Source organism: Hippoglossus stenolepis, chromosome 23 (genome assembly GCF_022539355.2).
Source record: "Hippoglossus stenolepis isolate QCI-W04-F060 chromosome 23, HSTE1.2, whole genome shotgun sequence".
NCBI lineage: Eukaryota > Metazoa > Chordata > Actinopteri > Pleuronectiformes > Pleuronectidae > Hippoglossus > Hippoglossus stenolepis.
Genome location: NC_061505.1, coordinates 4,825,957 through 4,839,306, shown reverse-complemented (window position 1 = coordinate 4,839,306; position 13,350 = coordinate 4,825,957). Strand labels below are relative to the sequence as shown.

General features: G+C 41.7%; 1 protein-coding gene across 1 annotated transcript in view; it reads right to left on the bottom strand.

Moving 5' to 3' along the window:
- The window catches only part of tbc1d19 (TBC1 domain family, member 19), a 36,499-nt gene extending 24,769 nt beyond the window's left edge, over positions 1-11,730 (bottom strand). The window contains exons 1-14 of the mRNA XM_035148801.2: positions 11,497-11,730; positions 11,305-11,377; positions 11,156-11,201; positions 8,922-8,997; positions 8,660-8,734; positions 7,937-8,000; positions 6,502-6,548; positions 6,287-6,397; positions 6,091-6,163; positions 5,667-5,705; positions 3,948-4,060; positions 2,849-2,923; positions 2,540-2,602; positions 67-151 (exon numbers count right to left, since the gene is read on the bottom strand). Of these exons, the coding sequence (XP_035004692.1) occupies positions 67-151; positions 2,540-2,602; positions 2,849-2,923; positions 3,948-4,060; positions 5,667-5,705; positions 6,091-6,163; positions 6,287-6,397; positions 6,502-6,548; positions 7,937-8,000; positions 8,660-8,734; positions 8,922-8,997; positions 11,156-11,201; positions 11,305-11,377; positions 11,497-11,592 (1,036 nt within the window). The 5' untranslated portion in view covers positions 11,593-11,730. The remainder of the gene's footprint in view (positions 1-66; positions 152-2,539; positions 2,603-2,848; positions 2,924-3,947; positions 4,061-5,666; positions 5,706-6,090; positions 6,164-6,286; positions 6,398-6,501; positions 6,549-7,936; positions 8,001-8,659; positions 8,735-8,921; positions 8,998-11,155; positions 11,202-11,304; positions 11,378-11,496) is intronic.
- Positions 11,731-13,350: the final 1,620 nt, after the last annotated feature.

The window sequence follows — 13,350 nt, the reverse complement described above, 5'->3', positions numbered from 1 at the left end:
ATGACGGTGTGTGTGTGTGTGTGTGTGTGTGTGTGTGTCTCCTTGGTGAAAGGAACATCCTCTCACCCTGGATGTAGGATTTGGGAGGAGTGGCACTGTTGTGTTTGAAGTGCTCCAGCACGGCCGTGTCCCGGGAGAAACACAGCAGCACCTGGGAACACGCAGGGATTAAACAGGCTCACACGCACACGCACTCACACACACACTTGACATTTAACAGCCACTGGAATGAAACAGCAGATGTTACATTTATCATATATATTAATAATGGGTGGTTTAACATCTGGATGACTCAGAGATGTGGAGTCTAAAATGATCTAAACCAAGGCTTGAGTTTTAGTTAAATTCAAAACTGAACGCAGATAATTCTACTCATTGCACATCGATTGGCGGCTGAGCAGGTAATGTTGTCTTTGTCTGACGTCAGGGGACAGAAGCAAGAGTAGTTAATAGTCTTATTTGCTCTGTGATGTCTTGAGGAGCCGCGGTTCCTCTTGGGTAAGAATCCCATTAAAGCAGTGCACCTGGAGCCGGCATCTCAGGATGTACGCAGGCAGATGGTAACCGAGCCTCAAGTGGCCACTCGTTTCACAAAATGACCATGTAAGTGGTCGCTCTTTCCATTACAGCCCAATTCCGGTGCCTTTTTGAGAACAGATTTCATTTCCACCGACCACTTGAGAGGAATTACAGTGGGAGGAGGAATAATCTGGTGACGCAGGCAGCATAGGAGGAGGATGGCGTGCGTCTTGACCATCTTCTGTCTAACCTACTATTTTTCTTTGATGAGGAAATCTGGGCGTTTGACGTTCGTACGAGATGTGTTCGGTCTGTTCGGATTGATTGAACACTGTCACTCGTTCTATCGGGAAGGAGCTAAATACATTGTTCAACTTTGAATATCATAAGAAAGTGAATGTAAATAGGCTACTTTGGCACTGCTCTCAAATCACACAGGGACATTTTCCTGATCGATTTCCAGCACTGAAAAGTATTAAGTGCTTCTGAAGAGCAGCTTCTGTTTTCACTCCTCTCTGTCCATCTGTTTTCTCAGCAGGATTACGCAAAAACTACTGCACAGATTTCCACGAAAATTTATGGAAAGATGAGACATGAGCCAAGAAAAAAACTGATTAAACTTTGGGGCAGAACCAGGATTTTAGTTTTTCACATTTTATAACTTTCCCAAGGAATAATTTACAGATCTTGTTGAAAAAAAGGGCCACGGCGGAGGTAGGCTCTCTACTGAGAAACCTTCAAGTTTTTCATTTATTTTATAAACCTCAAAGAACTCACTTGAAGTGGATTTCTCTCCAAATGTTCTTCAAAACTTCCTCTACTTTTGGATAACGTCTTAAGAGCATAACAGCACCCGCGTGAATTCACGCTCTCCCAACAATAAACAAGATTCTTTCACTGCCTAGTGAGTTTACCATCGGTCAATATTGACAGGGAAACTGACGCTTTGTACTTGCTACACCTGCGTGTTCATTGGTTAACCGCCAAGGAGCACGACTTGTTGACTGCTGCTGAATAAACTGGTTGCCAGTGTGTGTATATATGTGTTTATCAGTTGAGCAGTGAAGGCAAACAGAGCGGTGACGACCAGGGAAGCTAATAATAAGTCATATCCTCGCCTGAGCTGAATATGCACCAGCAGATAAAGAGGAATGCTGTCATACATTAACTGGCCTTACGTGACAGTGAATTGACACAAATTCTGATGTTCGGGGGCAAATAAATGACTCATTATTGATGATTAAGCTCCTTATCTGGTGGAAGGAGAAGACGCAGCAGTGATGGTGGTTTTATCTTGTTTTTAAGAGTAGTGGGAACCAATGGGGAGAACATTTAAGCTTAACGTCCACTGATGCTAATAAAAACTAGAATGTCACTCAGCAGAGAGCATAAAACCACCAAGGCCCAACAGTCACTTAAATGCAATCAAGCTGCACCAAATGGCGCAGACTCATAGATATCACTTCCCTAAAGACGGGATTTAGGAAAATTCCTGGATCCGGACAAAAGGTCGGCCGATTCCTTTCAGGGATTTTTGCATAATCCTGCTGACAAACCAACAAATGAACAGGGGTAAAAAGATCAGCTCCCCAGTGGAGTAAATAAGTTAACCCTTTGGATTTTTAAATATGCTGCTTTGCTGATACGTTTTCTTTGCCATTTGTTTGTTTGTGAGCAGGTCTGACATTTTGTGGAGGGGTGGAGCATGACCCAAAGGAAGGTTTCTATTACATTTTGGAGTAGATCCAAACAAACGGGTGAATCATAAACAGGTGGATCCAGCTTTTCTTTTCACTTTCTTTAATATAAGGCTTGACTGTTGGTGGACATGTGCACTGTTGCAGCATCCCTCTAATTTGAGACCAAACCACACAGTAGGAGTTTAAGTTAAGGATGTCTATAATTGACTGAAAAACCTAATATTTGATATTAGCGAGCAAATTGAATGGACTTCAAACTAAGAGTGCTGCTGTGGTGAGGAAAAGAGATGGAAAGCTCCACTGGGCAAAGGAGAGCTCACCTGATAGAGGAAGTCTTCAAACACAAAGTAGTAGTCGTCGTTACTGGCGGTGAGCTTCACATCCTGGGGGGGGGCAGGATGTTGGTAATTTAATTCTATTTCATTAGGACAACCACATTTATTCCAACTAAAAGTACAGTACATGAATACGTAGATACTGTGTGAAGCTTCTATGAAAACACACTGCTATCACTGTTTATGTTATGCAGGACGACTGTTTGAATGATAGGATCGAAGGAATTCAAGCATTAAATATAATGTCTCGTCAGGGCCGTTAAACAAACATGTGCAGTTATATCCAAACAGTACCTTATAGATAAGGTTGTCCACCAGCAGGTCGTATTGAATGACTCCCGCCTTCAGCTGCTCATAATGCATCACGTCCTGAGAAGGCAAAGATCAAGTTTTACCCTCAGTCATTCCTCAAAAAAACCCATTACCCTCTTTAAATCACTTTTACATTAAACATCATGTACTTTCCCCCGACAGGTCACGACAGCAGGACTAAACCGAGCTGAAAGGATGGGTGTTGTGTTTCCGACCACTTGCCTAAACTCGAACGTGTCTCCGGTTCGAGACAGGTTATCGTAAATGATGTGAAGAAGAGACAACAGGGCGGATGGAGAGATTTGAAAAAAAATAAAAGCTGTGAAGCAGCTTGGCAACGATCAGCGCTGCGGATGTGGAGAACAGAAACAGAGGTGGTCATTTTGACGGCTGAGACACGACACTGAAACCACTTATTTAGAAATAAGTTATGGAGAGAAGTCTTTATATATATCTCTGCTACTTACAGCAGTTCACTTTGGATATATTTATAGAGAATAAAAGAAGTTAGTACATCCATATTAGATTGATAAATATTCGGGTTTCTGTGATAGAGCTGCAGGTTATTTTTTATTGAAGTCAACAGGAGTCATTTGCCTGCAGAAATAATAGTTTTTTCCCATTAGAGAGGTTGTAGTAATTTAAAAGATGTAGGTAAATTTGCACATTTCATACATAATGTGTTTGCCCTTGTGTCGTCCAGAGCCAGACTGACACTCTCCAGACCCGCGTCAGGTGTCCCTCAGAAATCAATCTCCCCATCACAAGTATTGTTTTATTGACTTGACTCTGGACTCCAGCGTTTACACAGCACACACAGGCAGGCGGCTGCTCTGTTTGGGCTAACTGTGCTAAATGGCCAGCGTTTGATTATCTTAGCAACTGGAGCTGCAGCTGAAAACTTCGGCCTGTAGTAAACACGCAGTTTGGGAATCGATGCAGCTGCGTCTGCATAGTGTGTGTGTGTGTGTGTGTGTGTGTGTGTGTGTGTGTGTGTGTGTGTGTGTGTGGCTGCTTTATAACAAACACTGACAGCTGCCACCGGGTGCTGTTTGTGTGTCTGTGCGTTTGCTGAAAGTACCGGCGGCTGGTTGGTTGAGTTCAGGATGAGGGCCCACAGGTCCGCCCGCAGCCCAGTGGGGCAGCCCTGTCTGCTGTACTGCTGCGCTGCTGCACTGTCCTGATCCAGAACCACTACACAACACACAGACAAAAAGTGAGACACCATAGAGACACACACAGGGAGGGGTCATGACCTCAAGCAGAAACATATTCACATTCTTGCTGCCAGTCAGATGAGTTTGTGACCCGAGAGGAGTCAGGCCCATTCCAGTCATTAAGCTAAGCTAACCGGCTGCTGGCTCCATAAACTATACAAAATACTGTACTATATATACATGAAATACTGTACAATCTATATATTCTGTATACAACATACTGTACTATATATACACATCATACTGTACTATATATACTGTATACAACATCCTGTACTATATATACTACATATACAAAATACTGTATGATATATATACTAAACATCATACTGTAACTGTACTATATATATATGCAAAAAATACTGCATTATTTATACTATAAAATATACTGTACTATGTATACAACATACTGTACAATATATACTATAAAACATACTGTACTATGTATATTACATATAGAATTTATATAGAACATAATGTACTATATACAAAACACGGTACTGTATATCATAAAATACTGTACTATATATACCATGTAAAATACTGTACTTTATATACTACATGTGCAAAACACACTATTTATACTATAAAATATACTGTATACTACATATTTACTATATAAACCATAAACCATATTGTACTATATGCACAAAATACCGTACTATATATACTATACAACATACTGGACTATATATATACACAATACGACATATTGTACAATATATACTATATAACAGAATCGATCGAAAGTTTCATGACTCAGTCAGAATGAAGTTTGTTTTCAACAAGAGAACTTGGAAAATCATGGAAATAGGATTAGACGGTAAAAAATCATGGTGGGTACCGATATGAAAATGTTGGCTTGTACTGGGCCAGCGTTACATCTATGTGTTTGGGTTTCATGGACTGCCCAGATGTAAACAAGGATTCACAATTTAATTGAATCCCTCTGAAAATGAATAAACATTAAAAAAATATATAACAGAGACGTTCCCATAATGGCAATTATTACACAACTTTCCAAACAACACTCAGACACGAGCTGGAAACAAAATCTTCAGCATCTCCATTCAACCCTAAATCTCCGCTGTGACAGTAGCTGAAAACACTTGGACTCGAGGTGCTGGTCAGTCATAACATAAACTAACACACTCCTCGCCTCTTAAATTTCCTATCTGAGCGCACTTAACACTTGGCCTGGACCACGGCTCCACGGTTGGGAGCCAACACGCAGCCAACCGAGACTGAAATATCAGGCCGGCCCCTCGTGGCTGTGTATATAAAGTAAAGTCTGTATTTTTATAATTGTGCTGATTGATGTCTGATCGGTGTCTGTAATAAGGTCGGTGTTGACTCTGGGTTCATAGCAGCACAAAGGGCTAAAAGTTCAAACCATTTCAGCAGCTGAGAGGGCAACAGGGGGGCATGGAGTGAAACGTTCTAAAACTGGTTACAAATATTGCAGGACATTCAAATTAATACAAAAATAGAGTCACTGTTCAATACCACAATTCACTAACTTGACCATAAAACTATTAGCATAAAGAAATGCAACTATTTAAAACCAGGAACCAAAGACGTACCTTTTGTCCCGATTTGAAAGTAGTCATTTTCAAACAAGTCTGCATGGGGTTAAAGAAGAAAAGTACAAAAGTGAATCATCAGTTATGGTCCGGTCGTGGCTCAGTTATTCTAATGTTATCTCTTTGATTTACAAACGCACAAAGCGTAGATACGATTTTATTTAAACCCCCAAAACCCCGGAATGCAAGAAAGTCAATATCTGATCTATCTGACAGATAAAAATGTTTGAGGAATCATAGACAGGAGTGAAACAGGAGTACACGCTGATACGAGGCCAGTGAGGTTTATACAACGTTAAACCCAGTCATTGTTAGGTAAACAGATTTATTTCTGATCATTCACAGGCAGCAAAAGAAAAGGTTGTGTTCAGGGTTTGACATTAAGAAGCTGCTGGAGCTCGTGTTTGAGACTTTGTGAGAATACCTGGAGGAACATGTGCGTGGTCGTCAATCCCCAACTGCCCTGTGGCCAGGTTAAGCTCTGAGTAGGCCTGTCTCTGTTAGAAAGAACAACATGGTTTTAATGTGTTCAGCCTGAGGTCACTAACGCACGAAACACATGCAAAAGAGACAATAAACGAGCAGTAAAAGTTTAACCAGACATCCACATGGGGCCCTACCAGCTGTGGGATGTCCCTGACATTGAGGGGAACCTGGATGAGGCCCCAGTGGCTCCTGGCACTGACGTCCTCGCTGCTATCGTGGTTGGGGTTCCGCAGGCTGATTAACACCTGCGTAAAAAAAGAATTAATAAAGCATAGAACCGTTAATTTCTCTCATTTTAACTAATCTTCAAAACAAAACAATGTTCTGAATGTTCTGAGGATCTTCTTACCTCCAGGAAGTCTTTGGGGGCATAGACGGGCCTGAAGCGGCTTAAATCTGCAGAGAGACACAAACACTTTAATACAGTGGATCTCAAAGGGTTTCTGGTATTTTTTAAAGCTAAATAAGTTCCCCTCCTCCTTCACAATTTAAATTTTTTAACAAATATAGAGGTAGAAACTAATACAAAAGGATCAAACTCTATTCCCTAAATAAATCATATTATTTCAGCTATTTTACTCCCTATTTCCCCCTGGTCCTCCTCCCCCCTCTCTCCAGCAGCAGCTCTGTTAATAAAACAGTTGATATTAACACAGAGGATAATTCTCCAGCTGACAAATGTACACAGTGTTTAAATATGCAATTTCAGGAAACAGGTTTAGCGGCCGTAGAGAACCTAGACTACACAAACGTATCCAGCCGTGAAGTTCCTGCCATCAACTTGAACTTGAAAATGCTTTTTGCAGCCCAGAGTTGGCAACTTTTACAAAAGTCAAAAGGAACAGCTGAGGCAACGTCAACCGGCTCCGAGTGGAACTTCCATCTGCTGTTCGTTTGTCGCGCAGCAGTAAAATCAAGTACCGTGTCGTTACGGTTTTGGATAGACGCTGTTAGGCCTGCTCCTTATTGCGGCTCCGTCCAGGGAGTCTGGACAGCTTCTATATTCACAGTCCAACGTGTTTACAGCCGGGGGACAGTGCACAGTCCTAAATGTTATTATACGCCGCCGTCCCGTGATAACACTGCTAGGACACAAGATTACCAAGTCCTTTTGAAGTGCAAGACACCGGTTCACTGAGAGACAATGACTGAGGGAACCTACACTGAACATACTGCACACTCTCCTCTTTAAGTCTGCTTTTAAAACACACTTGAGGACAATCAAATGAACCACTGGCGTAGCTTGGTTTTCCTGACATTTTCTGGAGGGGCTGCATGTGAGAACACAATGAGCACATTGAGGACGTTTTTAACATGCAACAGATGTGAGACTGGAAGAATAAAAATAGCTCACGATGTCATACATGACAACGCACAGAGCCTTCTGTTCATACTTCGTCCATATTCATTCATGACTTCTGAGAGCTTGCAGATACACACAACAGCCAAAATGGAGCAGCACCACGGGGAATCATGGGGGGCAGAGTATTCCTGCCCAAAGGCTATAATTTGAACCTTTATATGAACAGTAAGGAGCAGCTGAAAACTCCTGTATCTACATTTCAGACGTCACAGAGTTGATCATCTTAAAGAAAAACCCTCCCTGGATAAACAGAGGCTACAAAAGCAAACATTAAGTGGTAGATCTCCTGCAGAGATGTCTTAAGCCGAAGTTAAATACACCAGCGTCTGAGTGATGCAGCAGTTTACAGACACATCAACAATAATCTTTTATAAAAGGCAGATCGCTCGGGGGCCAAAGCCCCTGGGTAATGTCTCCAGACCTGGTTCATCTGTGCCCATCTCGTTCCATTTGTTAGTGAGCTCCTTCTGCTCCACTGCAGGTCTCTGGAGTGGGCGGAAAGAGACGCTTTCAACAAACAAAATACCACAGAGACCAAAACAGAACAAATGCGGAAAATGTCACATCAGAAATGAGCTTCTGTGGTCATAAATACATTATTTATACACAACAACATGTGCACAGAACCAAGTAACAATACAGATATAATGAATTAAACTGGGCTCAGACTACAGGGGTTTGAAAATCCTAACCCATTCTGAAAGGTCGCATTACGCACGAGAGGAGAATCTTTGCAGATATTCTTCTTTCTAATCTCAAACACACACACACACACAGCAATATTTGAAAATAAGGGCACAACATACACAACAGAATATTATTCAGATAATCCAGAGGCAGCGACCCACCACCCCCTGTATTCTGAGCCCAGCTTATTATGAGTCTGAATCTAATTAATTAATGCTAACTCGTGGCTTATGTAGCTCTTGGCTACTGTCAAACTCAGTTCAGAGCTCAGTCAGCTCAGGATGAAAACGATGACGGGCTTAAGATGCACATGTGCAAATGTGATGCTAAAACAATAAGACAATGACAAAAAAATGTAATGAAGGTCTGTGCAGTAATAGAAATGTCACCAGAGACTGAGCATTAAGAACTTGTGTAATTACGCTACGTCAGACATGATTGACAGTGTCTTAGCTACCATGCGGGCCAGAGGCACCCCCAGCTCCGTGCTCATGCTGTTCAGGCTTTTGAGGACACGCTTCTCCCAGCCGGCCTGTGTAAGAGAGCAAACACACACACACACACACATTTAGCCTCAGATACTGTGTTACAAATGGCTAACTTATATTTTAAAAAAAGCAGGCCAAGTCTCCGAGTTCAGCAGCTAAAATGATACAAGAGTCAAGGAGGTAGAAGAGGAAGAGATGAGAAGTGACGAAGATGAGATGAGACAGACTGACCTGTGCCTTGCGCATGTAGGCCAGCGGCTCTTTGAGATGCTCTGGAGGAGCCGCAGGATGACTCGGGGGCAGCTGGCTGAAATAAGCAAACACAAGAGCAGGGTTTGAGGTTGAGGAAGCGTCACGGTACAATAGAAAGGGGAAAACACATAAAGATGCCACTGTGTTTTCACCAGGAGATGGACAGATGGGAAGGACCGACGCCAATAAGGACAAAAACAAGTCATTTTTTAAAACGGATAAGTGCACAAAAGAAGTTGAGTTGTCAAACTGAACATAAATAAAAATGTGCAGATTTTTCTTAAAACACAGGCCCAAAGTACTGCCCTGGCCCCTGAGCTCACACGTCTCCACCAGATGCAGCTACCGCCTCATGTCCTCTCCTCACAGAGCACGTTCAGGGCATATTGAATGACTCAAGGTCTCAGCATGTTAAACAACGTTCAACCCAATCCAAACATCTATAAGAGCACATAGGGCCGACCAAAAAGAGGGAGCCATTAGTCAATGTTATACGTTTTTCCTTTAACAGCGAAGCGTTAAGCCACCTATGGTTCAGTCTGAGCCTCCAGAGCAACAAGCGTATGTCGCCCTTAAAGGAAAGAGAACACAGCTGAGAAGCACTTACCAGAGAGTTTAGTGAAGAACAGAGAGTTTTCTAACAATTCACCTGTTTGCTTCTCATAAAGAACTAAAAGGGAACATAAATCTGGATTATTATGGACCAATTCATGTTTAAATTTAACCAATAGGCAACAGGGACAAACAGAATGGCGCCAACAGTCCCCTTAAATTCAATCAAGCTGCACCAAATTGCACCCAGTCACATTTATCAGTTCCCTGAATGTGCCTGATTCATTTAATCAAGATTAATGAATTTCTCTCTGGGGGAAATTTGCACAATCCTGCTGTTGCCAAACCAACACACACACACACGGGTGGAGCAACACGTTGGACCTGTACTGCCGTCACTTCCTCTGTTCAAAACACATGTTTTGCATGTTGCTGCATCTAATTGCTGACCCACATATCCGCCCACTCTCACTCTCAGTAAAACAGCATAAACAATTTACGATATGCAAAAACGCAGCACTTTTAATGAAAGTTCCAGGTGGGATGTTTGCCAAGTAGAATTCTGCCTGATGTGCATCTACATAGACACAGATCATGAGCAATCACACCTCATGATAGAGAGATGCATCTAAATCAGGCCTGAGACTAAGATACATCAAATTTAACCATCACAATAAATATGTATCCACTGTATCTTAGAAGTTTAATGCAGTTTTTCATGTACAGAAATCTGTACAACCAACTTCCGAGACATCTCTCTGTCACTTCTTGGACGTCATAGCTCTTGATAGGAGTGCAAACAAATATGGGTGTGAATGTTGCTTCAGATGACAGATTAATGACAGCAACAAGAAAAGAAAGAAAGAAGGAGAGGCGACAGTGTTCAGCAGGAAATTGTTTTTAACCTGAGGGAAGAATTCAGAATATTCAAGCTCACTTTTTGTGGCATGTACATATATACATAAAAGATGATATGGTGCTTAAAGGAGTTGAAGACATTTAAACAAACACTTTATAGAATAAGCTTAAGCATGAGCAACGTTGTGAGCTGATTTTAACTGTGTGTTTCATTAAGATTTGGTCAATAAGCAGCGTGTGTTGTGTTTATCCTCCCACATCAAGTGTGTGGGAAACAGTATCGGTGACAGAAGACAGATCATCGCCGGACGACTCAGTCATGAGGTGGACAAACAAAACAGTTTACAGACATTCAAGTTAAAGTTTTTAAGCAGAGGTTTAGATTGAGTACTTTTTAAATAAAAGTAAAGTGCAGATCTACTTTAGCAAACAGACGGTGCACAGGTTAAGATCAGGAGGTTAAAACATTAGTGTCTCATTTGTTAGTGTTGCTAAACTGCAACAAATAAAAACACCTCAAATTAAGATATCACCCATGAATCAATGCATTAAATCGGACGTTTCCCACTAAAATATATGAATAAACACATTTGTCAGTCCAATGTTGTGTTTATTTATTTAACTGTTCCCGAATGTTCACTTTGAATGTTTCAGTTATGTTTGAAATAAGCTTCAAAATATAAAACTGCATCAAGACTTTCATGCATCATTTGTTGTACATTTACTAACATGATGCAAACCATAGGAGTGTGTGTGTGTGTGTGTGTGTGTGTGTGTGTGTGTCAGGTGTGTATATAACTCACACATGCAGCTCCCTGTACACAGCATTCTGCAGCTTCCTTTCCCAGCCTGTGAGGGGACGACACACATCACAATCATCACACACACACCACAACAACAACAACAACAACACAAAAGCCAGAAGCTGATAGAATGTGAGATTATAACGGACCTGAGGTTTTGAGGAAACTGCGGACGTCTTCTTTGAGAGACTCCAGCTTCACCTCGGGCTGATGTAAACACTCCTGAAAACCACACAGGCGGACATTTTAAACATCTTACACGCGAGTAGCTGTTGACGGTGTTGTTGCATCAAGCTAGCAGCTAGCTGGGGGTTAGCGTTAGCCACATGCTAAGCACTCACTTTGGCTTGTCTCTCTATCTGGGAGTGGAGGTGACTTCCTTTGAGCCGCTGCACGATGTGAGCGATGGTCACAGACAGGTCGGTGCCTTCGTCCATCGTCTTCCTTCAAAAACTACTTTCACTTTAATCTGGGTTTATGTTTTCCTCTTAAAAACCTGCACAGGTGTTTTATTATTACTGTTCCTCAGCAGCCACAACCCGGAAGCAGCCTCTTCCTCCTCCACCAATCACAATCCTCCCTGCGGAGGGTTACTTAGCAACTGGGGACGTTCGGGGATCGAGCGGGGGGAAACAAACACCCTGGACTTTTTTGGTTCCGGGCTTGAAAACGTTTTTTTCCAACAGAAATATAAAAGATGTTAATTTTAAATCCTGTTACATATTATAAATTAGATCCTGTTGCATTATTATGTTCACACTTTACATATTGTTTAAATTGTACATAACACTTTCCTTGTATTTGTACTGTTACTGATGTTACTATTTGTTTAAACATACAATTACCCATGGTGAAGTTAATAAAGGATTATATTAGCTTATCTTAGCTTAGCTTGGTTTACTTTAGCTTGGTTTGACTTGGCTTAGCATGGCTTTTCTTAGCTTAGCTTAGTCCTAGCTTATTTAAAGTGATTTTGTGAAAATACACGTGACAAAAGCTCAAAGCAAAGTTTAGTTGTGCGACACAGTTCCACAGCGAGGCGTTTCAATATCAAAGAAGTCAAAAAGAAGTGGTGACAATGAATTGTTAAAGCAACACAAGAAAATACCCCCCCCCCCAAAAAGCAGCATTTGGAAAGAAATGAAAGTTACACAATAAAGCAGGAAATAAATGAGACACAAACACAACCCGTTTTGGGTTTAAACTTCGGTTTATTGCCACATGTTGACAGTGTTTCTTGAGCCAGTTGAGCACATTCGGTTGACACGTTGTTTGTTAGTTGTTCTTCTGCGTTACCTGTTCTTCTGCACCACGTCCGCTTCCTGGTTTGGCAAAACATGGGAACCAGGGTGCGGCGTGTTTAAATACAGGCCCGGTAAATGGGCCGTACCAAGTGCTGCACCGGCATAGGGGGGAATGGGGTTGGTAGTTGTTGTCTATGTTCTTCCCCCCACCCCCCCTACTGTTTCAAAGAGATTGATTAGCCTGTACTTCTATATAAGTCTCTGTCTTGAGGTTTCTTTTTCTCCTTTGTTAGGTTTGATCAGTTGTTTGAGTTACATATAGTGTTTGGTATTGTAATTATAACCAAACTTACCAGAAACAAGAACACTTAAACATCCTGTCCATCACCATAAAGCCATTTTTGAGGAAATGTGTTTGTCTGTTTGGTCCATGTCCCATCGATAACACGGAGGAGGTGGGGCTCATTAAGTTCCATTCACCAGGTTGGTTTTGGTGTGTGTTTTCAGGATTCTTCGATGCGATACGACTTCAAATCGTGTTTAAACAGGTGTTTATACATGTTATATGATGAAATCGATTTCATCTGTATTGCATCAGGCCACTTCTCTCCTGTGTCATTCTTTATAAATGACAGGTTGCAACAGGCATCAATCTATCATCAACATATTTTTACAGTGAGCATCATCATGCCCGAGGTGTCCTTCACCAACAGTCAAGACAATAATTAAGGGCAACAGTCTATATGGGACATAGGGATCTTTTAAACACAGGCTGTAGGAGTTGTTCGTATGAAGGTGAAACCCTGAACTCCACAGGCCACAGCTTCCATAATGTTGCTCACACGACCACATGAAACGCCACAGCAGGGGACATCATGTTTTGAATTGAGTAGCTCGGACACACTGTGGATTCCCCCAACACAAGATTGTTGCACATCTGGCATTTCAAGT